Genomic DNA, 8,474 nt, shown 5'->3' on the forward strand with positions numbered 1-8,474 from the left:
ATAAGAGTAATATATGCTTGCAGCTATGAATAAGTTTTCCATGTACCTTCAGGGTGAAGCTATTACAGTAAAAAGCATTGGATTCTCCAACAAAAATCACTTTAGATTTTTGGTTACTGTGAATTCAGGTAGAATGGATAAGACAAAATGTGCCATACCCTTTGGAGTTAAGGAATAGTAAGATATGTGGCGTGCTATATATATTCCCTTAATCACAAGCCTTATTGAAAGGAACCAGCTTCGGTTTGTAATCTATTCTATTTCTCAAATGCATATATATGTTCATATCTTTACTATTCAATTTAGGGTAGAGATTCTTTCCACTGATACCCCTTAAGTTCAAGGAATCAGAGTACAATAAAAAGTATATAATTTGCAGTCACAAGATATTATTAAAGCACACACACTCCCAATGGCAGTATACTTGATGAAGAAGTGTTCAGTTGATGATTTGTCCGGGACATGGACTAAGTTGGATGGTTGATGACCTGATATTTTTATGCTAGGTTTTCTGAATCTTTTGGAAGGATGTTGGTGACAATAGTTAAACAGAAGAGGAGGCACTTCGATGCTTAAGTAAGAGAGAATTCATGGTTCTGAGAGTTCCTTATGTAGTGCAGGATTGTGGAAAAAGATTACGTAAATTGCCTTCTAGTATGTTTGGATTATTAGGGGAAGGATTTTCATAAATCTTATTTAAGATGAGCTTAGTTATTTTTGAAATGAATCTCACAAGATATAAGCTACAAGCGAAGAATCTAATACTCCAAGATTCTCACCCCATGCAGAGACTCTGTTAGTTTATTTGGGCTCTATAAGTCCGCTAAATAATCCATTTAATATGTGTCATATGTTATTCATTTATGGAACAAAAGCCCACTCAACAAAACCCTAGCGGTGTGACTTTTGGAAATGTATCAGTTTTTAGTGGAAAAAATTGCTTCATTATATAATTATAATGTCTCGTGTAACTGATCTAATAATCACTCTAGGCATCATGTTCTTCGTTGTTATCCGTAGAACAGGAAACACACACTAAATTATCCATCTTAAGAGTTAAAGTTCATTGTTGAAGACTGATATCCAATTTCTCAATGCTTATCAAGGTGTCTGCACTTCAAACCTGTAAATTATTATATTTGTTATTTTGTATGAATTTATGGATATATTGAATGGTATGAAATTGTGTTCTTGGAATGGTGAACACCTACCTTATTGGGCCTAGAATGAGATTCTGATCTAGAACACTTGGAAAAAAAAAAAAAGCAGGGCTTGAGAATCATAATGCCAAATAGACTACCAAATAATTTACTTTAGATGCTTATCATGCAATGAATATCAAATTTATATTAGAATAACATGAGCAAAAACAAAAGCCATAAAACTAAGGATGTGCATGGGTCGAACCAAACCAGTTTTTTTAAAAAACCGAACCAAATTGGTTTAAATGGTTCGGTTCGGAAGTGGTTCGGAATCGGTTCGGGTCGACCCTCTTTTGAAAAGAAAAAAATTAAAAAATTTAAAAAATAAAGTTATAAAAATTAATTTGGTTCGTTTTGAAAATGGTACGGTACGGTTCGGTTCGGTTCGGAAACGGTTCGGTTCTTAAACCGGTTCTAAAAACCGGTTCAGTTCATGAACTGGTTCTTTAAAAACCGGATCGGTTCATGAATTGGTTTTTAAAAACTAGTTATTTTATGGGGCGGTTTGGTTCGGTTCATGGTTCGGTCCAATTTTTTAGTTATTTTGCACACCCCTACATAAAACCATAAAAAAACTGTTTTAAGAGAAAAAAGAAAAATTCAGCACATTGAGAAACAGGAGAGACAGAACTTGCTGATTTGGGATGTAGGAATCTTCCCTTTCAATTTCTTCATTCAGAAGACTTTATGTTACTGTATATTGTATTTATATGGGAGAATGACATTGGTTGGCATTTAAGGATCTACAAACTAAATATTCTTAGCAGTCATCACAAATAATGCAGTGAATTTTATTCTAGGTACTCAGTAGTCATTCAAAGTATGACATTCAGAGTACAACACTATAGTCTATAGGCAAGGCAACCTCTTATATTCTCTTTACACCATTGTATTTCTACAGTATGATAGCATATATAAGGAGTTATCTCTTGGTACCGTAGTTGGATGGAAATACACAAATCAAAGCAAAAAAAGAGTGTCGTATTGGGACCTTCTCAATATAAAGCAAAGTGTTCCATTCCAAACTTGGAACCAGCTAAGCTCTCTCTCTCTTACTCTAAAGTGAAACAGCAACCCTCTTACTATAAAGAAAACCAACCACACCCTTAACCTTTGAGGTAAAAAAATCTTGTCTTAGACCACCCTCCCTCCTCTCCTATTCTCTTCTTCTCTTGTCTTCTTATAAACCCAATCTCACAACAGTCATCATGCAATGATAGGCTTTTCAGTTTTCTTTATCATCTCCTTCATCCTATGAGATAAATATATATTTTTATATATACATATAACCAGGGGGAAAAAAAATTGCATATGGGTACTTTTAGTAGTTATTTCCTTCCAAGGTTCTTCCTTGGAACACTCTTGGTAGGTCTTGTTTGTCTTCTAGTTGTTGGAAGCTTAGGTAGTGGTGTAGGAACAACAAATCCAACTACACTATCAACAGAGTCATCAGAAAGGCTCAAGCAGGAGCATGTGATAGGTAACTCAGATAAGCCACTCAACCATGCAGAGTTGGATTTCAACTACATGAGCAAACGAAGAATTCCCAATGGACCAGATCCAATTCATAACAGGTGTGTCCTAGCTTACTACCTCAAACGCTTTTACATGCTAGATATTCAAAATTTGTTTCTAGAATATCTTATGAAATGAGTTGGCATAGGCATACTTATTATCTATATATTGAATAGATGATGATGAGTGACAATATATGAGGAATCTTTATCTTATTCAACAACCAACATTAAATCTTGTTGAAACTTAGTCCATACTCTGACCAACTTTTTTTCTCGCTAAGCAGTGCTACAGTGATTCTCTGTGTCTTTTATAATTCATTTTTTCTCACTGTTCATTGATGGATTTTGATTGAGTTTATCCTTAACATTTTTTGCTGTCAAGACTACATTAAATTACTTCCAATATTAAACGTGAACTAGCCGTATTACTTATACTAAGTTTGGTATATATATAGATCATATAAGATACTGTGACTCTAAGCACAGCAACCTTGTTAGTTGTCCAATCTATAATGCATTATATTACACCTATCTTACAGATTCCAGACTCAATTTGAAGTTTCTTAGTTCCTGCTATAATGGAGCTTCACAAAAAGTAAGATAAGCCAACTATAAGGGTTGATTACCACGCTTTAACTGTTAGATTGAATTGTTGATTTCAGGTCTTTAAGAGGCATAGTCCTTTTATATATATATAAAGCTATCAAAAGAAGAGTTAATTAAAGTATGGCTAAACAGTATGTACCAAAAAAAAAAGTATGGTTAAGCACTTTATTCACTTATTAATTAATTATGAATAATAATGTTATTTATCATTCCATTCGGTTCTCTACAGTTAAGAAACTTTTAACCTTTTCTTGGTAGTCTTTCTTTTAATCTTCCTTTATTGCTTTTAGCACTAGACAATAAGTATGCATATGAAGTGTAAGACTTAATATGAAACTAACAATTTCATATGTATTCATTCCTTTAATTCTTGTTCTTATCACAGGCAAGCTATGGTATTCTGATATGATTAATGTCCACTATAGATTATAATTTTATTCAGCTAAATGAAAATTGGATTTACCTTAAAATATTATTTCATAATTTGGTTCAGGAGAGCTGGAAATTCTGGCAGACCTCCTGGTCAAGCTTAGTCAAATGGGAATTCAACAAGCTTCAGCAACTTTGCAAACAATGATGACACATGATGTCATATGCATCACTGATCTTCTTATAATTCCAATATGCATGCAAGACCTAATTTCACTTGCACAAATTCATTTGTTAGGGGAAGAGTAACTGGGAGGCTAAAGAGGGAAAAGAAAAAATGAAGCTTGTCCCACAGAAAATGAGCTCAAAAGAATAAAAAGAAACTTTGTTCAGTTTCTGCTGAAACTGAAATTTAGTGAGTCATTACATTTTTTTTGAACTTATGAGGAGAGGGTGGAGCGGGAGAGAGATAGAGAGAGAAGAATAGTGTCACAAATTTCAATGGAATGGTTTCAGTGTTTGCATGTAAAGCAAATTACAATAGCTTTAAAGTTTAAAAAAGCCACAAAGAAACATAAGGACAAGATATTGTAGCAATAGCAGCAGCAGCCATGCATGCTTTGGAGGACTACATCAAGTACAAGTCTCTATGTCACAAAAGAAACAAGTTTGGCTTTGGTTTGTTCACCATTATTTTAGAATATTTTTTTTTCTTATTGTTTATTGTAAAGATTAAGCATGAGTTCCTAAAGTAAAGTAAACTCCACCATTTAAAGGTACCAGTTAAAGAAGGGTGCTTGCATCTTATGTTAGTCTTTTTCACTGAATTCTTTGGTGGGGCCGGTGAAACTTTTGGCCTTTGGTCCATTCAAACATGTTAAACTGTAATAGATTCTTATTATCTCGTGGCAATAAGAAAAGGAATGGAAATAATAGAATAAAAAAAAACAATGAAAAGGAGGAAGCAAACACATGGTCTTTAAAGTGAAAATTAAAGGATGCTCTCAACTCAAGAATTTTTACCTGCTTTCTGTTTTTGTTGTTTTATTTTGATTGCAACGACAAGCAAAGAGCCAAAGAATGTGTCCAAAGCATGTGATATTCAAATTGGTACATTTATTACTGCAAAGGGAAAAAGGAAAAAGATTTTCAAATTTGTGATGTTTATGACAATTAGCACAAGTTAACAGGACTATGTTTTTGTACACTAAAACAACAAATTCTAAAAGTGCAATTGAGGGTTTTCAAAAACATATTTTTAAATAGTTCCTATTAATTATGAGACTTCAAATTTTGTGTTTATAGGTGAAGTTTGTGTGTAGCAATATTAAGGTTTGGAAGTGAATATAACAAAAAGTTTATGCTCTTTTCTCCTTATTTATATTAAGATATATCACTTTTTTAACCTCATGTCTTGTTCTGTTTTATTTTTATAAAGCACGAAGCATATAATAGAACATTATGTTATGTTGTGTCTTATGTAATTAACTATTTCAAGCTAATGAACAAAAATATGTCTACTGCAAGCATATTACTAAATTTGGGTCAAATGATATTGTATTATATTTTCCCCTTACTTCCTTTTATACTCTCTCTCTCTCTCTCATTTGTTGGGAATACGATTCTTTGATTACAAATGGCTAAACTTCAAACAGATATGTGATAAAATAATGAGAAAGAGGTTTTTATATAATTTTACTTAATTTATAGGGGGCAACATATATATAGCTGATTTTTTCTGCAGCGAATTTAGTTTATCTAGTTTTATAGACTAAAATTACATGCAAAATCAAGTTAAATATATGAAAATTAGGGTTTATTGATATAAAAACATGAACTACGTGATTATGAATTAAATAACGTATATTTGCTTATTTTGAAGGTATTTGATGATAATTGAGAGCAAATACGAAGCTTGGAGATTTAATGATCAACAATCGATGATGTGAAGATCTCAACTGAAGAAAAATGAAAAAAACCAAGTTCTTGAAGATGAGGCTTAAGCCCCCAAGAAGTCCAAAAATTCCATTTATGAGCAAATAGTCACTGCCTGAGGGCGCTTAAGCCCCCAAATTCAGGCTTAAGCGCGAACTAAGGAAGAAATCCTGATTCGAAGTGGGTGCTTAAGCGCCCATCAGCACGCTTAAGCGCGCCACGTGAAAATTTCATGCATAATATTGGAGTGCGCTTAAGCGCCTCGAATGACCTAACTTAGGCCCATTCAATGTATCCACCTAAGGCACAGATTCTTTATTAATAAAAACACAATTAGGGGCAGAATTAGTAACTTTTTTCACATTCTTGGATAATTCTTGGTGACCAGTGGCAGAGGGAACGCGGAGAAACACCCAGTTCATGTTCTTCGAGGTCGGAGACGGATCGGAGTCAAACCTGCACTGGAGTTATTGAAGAATTCTCATTCTAGTATGGAATTTCGGGGAGCTTTTCTAATTCTTTTCTTTCTTGATTTCACCATGTCTGGCTAAGTCATTTTAGTAGTTAGGGTTAGATAGAACTTGATTTATTTATTATGCTTTGAATAATTCTTTACGTTAATTTTTCTTTTTTCATGAATGAAATTGTCTTTTATTAATGCCTTCTATGAGCTTGAATCTTGTAGATTGATCCTAGATAATTGTATGACAATAGGAATGTTGGTGCATGATCCGTATCTGGCAATTTCATCGTAAGTCTTATGATTCTAGGGATAGACATAAGGTTTTGCGCAGTCTTAAGATTCTTGAACTTAACGCTTATTTTCTTGGGGAATAACCGGGGAACTAGGGTTCTTGCAAGATTGTAAAAATTTAGGATGTCAAGGGATTGAATCCTAATTACATTAGAAAGAATTGATTGGATTGATATTAAGGACGATTAACGTAAAGAAGGAATTCAGACGTAATAGAGAAATTGAAGGAAATCGAAACCCTAGCTACGTTTCTTTTATATCAGTAATCAAATCTTTAATTTCTTGTTTTTAGTCTTGAATATTTTAAATTCCAAATCAAATTTTGTTACAAATCCAATTTCGATTGTCCAACTTAAGTCGAAGTAGTGAACTTGTTATTGAGTTATAATCCTTGTGGGAACGATTCTTTACTTAAACATTATATTACTTGTACGACCGGTGCACTTGCCGTGATTTCAACATGAATGCAGATAAATTATCTGCGTTGAGCCCAAAACAACGCCGTTTTGGACATAAATTAAGGTATTTTTATAATTATAATTATTTCAAGGTTATAATAGTATTTATCATTATAATTTTTAAATTTTTCAACTCAAAACGATGTCATTTTGGGAGTGAATGTAGTTAACTTATCTACACATTCACTGTAGAAACATTAAACCCATATATATATATATATATATATATATATATATATATATATATATATATATATATATATGGGCATGATCCTTTCACACCGATGTCAAATTAAAAAGTTTGATATTAAATTTTAACCATTGATTTTGTGAATCTAACGGTTAGAATTTATTAGGTCGTACTAATTAATTAATGGGAAAACTTCAAAAACCTCGTATGAGTTTTCTTAATTATCACTTACCTCCCTCACAAAATTTTTGAATCATTTACACCCTTATTTAGATTTTTTTTTTTTTTTTGGAGTTATCCAACCCTAATTACCTCTTTGAGGCGAGTTGGCTCCCTCCGGTATCCCCACAAGCTTCGACTCTTTGAGCCGGCTATGAGACTAATCTGGAGTGCGGGGGTCAGTGATGGCTAAAGGTTCTTTAGATTTTTTTATCACTTACTCCACTGACGTAAAGTTTCTTTATCAAGGGGGTAAGTGATAAAGAAACTTTAAGTCAAGGGGATAAATGATTCAAAATTTTGAGGAGGGGGTAAATGATTATGAAAAAAGTTACATGGTTGTTTTGAAATTTTCCCTGAATTAATTATTAATTTTCAATAAATTATTAATATTAGATTGACGAAAATCAATAGTTAAAATTTGGTGTCAAATTACTTTGACACACACACACATATATATATATATATGGGAAAAAAGTTTCCGATGTTACTTTAGATAACTTTATTTAATGTTCATCGAAACGACGTCGTTTTGGAGTTGAAAAATTTAAAAATTAGAGTGATAAAGACTATTATAACCCTGAAATAAATTAAAATTACAAAAATACCATGATATCCGTCCCAAAACGACGTCGTTTTGATGAACATTAGATAAAGTTATCTAAAGTAACATTAGAAAAAACAAACCCTATATATATATATGAATATTAATATTTCTCATGTTATAGGAGATAATTTTATCTCCTAACACACATAAAAATAAGGATGTTAATGGGTCGGGCCGAGTCAGGCTTTAGTCTTAAAAGACTAAGCCTGTGTTTAAATATGTCAGACTGACTTAGCCAATAACTTATTATGAATATAATTATCGACCTGTGACCTGACTTATTTACGAAAAATAAAAGTCTGGCTTAGTCTGTTAAAAAAAAAAACAATAAAAATTTATCCAAACAGAATTTACGATCAACGACGCTAATAATTTCACAAAGATTCATAAATTCAATGTATATCTAAACAACATAATATAGAACAAAATCATTCAAGAAGTCTGCTTAACCAATAATAATAAAAAAGAGTTAGTATAAAAAATAAAAAAGAGTTAATATGCTAGTCTGACGAGTTTTAAGGCCGGACTTTTGAATTGGAGTTTAAGACCTCTTTATTAAATAAGATTTTATATAAATTTAAGTATGAATTCAACAATCAAAACACACAAGTCAAGCT

General features: G+C 32.3%; 1 protein-coding gene across 2 annotated transcripts; it reads left to right on the forward strand.

Annotated features, from left to right (window-relative positions):
• The first annotated feature begins 2,513 nt into the window (after window positions 1-2,513).
• On the forward strand, window positions 2,514-3,952 carry LOC133310743 (CLAVATA3/ESR (CLE)-related protein 25-like). Of its 2 annotated transcripts, none has more exons than XM_061511722.1 (2): window positions 2,514-2,776; window positions 3,819-3,952. In XM_061511722.1, the coding sequence occupies exons 1-2, from the start codon at window positions 2,514-2,516 to the stop codon at window positions 3,856-3,858; spliced, it is 303 nt and encodes a 100-aa protein (XP_061367706.1). In that variant the 3' UTR covers window positions 3,859-3,952. The 2 variants fall into 2 exon arrangements, with proteins under 2 accessions (XP_061367706.1, XP_061367707.1); XM_061511723.1 differs by lacking the exon at window positions 3,819-3,952 and adding an exon at window positions 3,259-3,375.
• The last annotated feature ends 4,522 nt before the right edge of the window (window positions 3,953-8,474 follow it).

Source organism: Gastrolobium bilobum, unplaced genomic scaffold (genome assembly GCF_033153095.1).
Source record: "Gastrolobium bilobum isolate Gb01-03AN ecotype WA unplaced genomic scaffold, APGP_CSIRO_Gbil_v1 utg946, whole genome shotgun sequence".
Taxonomy (NCBI): Eukaryota; Viridiplantae; Streptophyta; class Magnoliopsida; order Fabales; family Fabaceae; genus Gastrolobium; species Gastrolobium bilobum.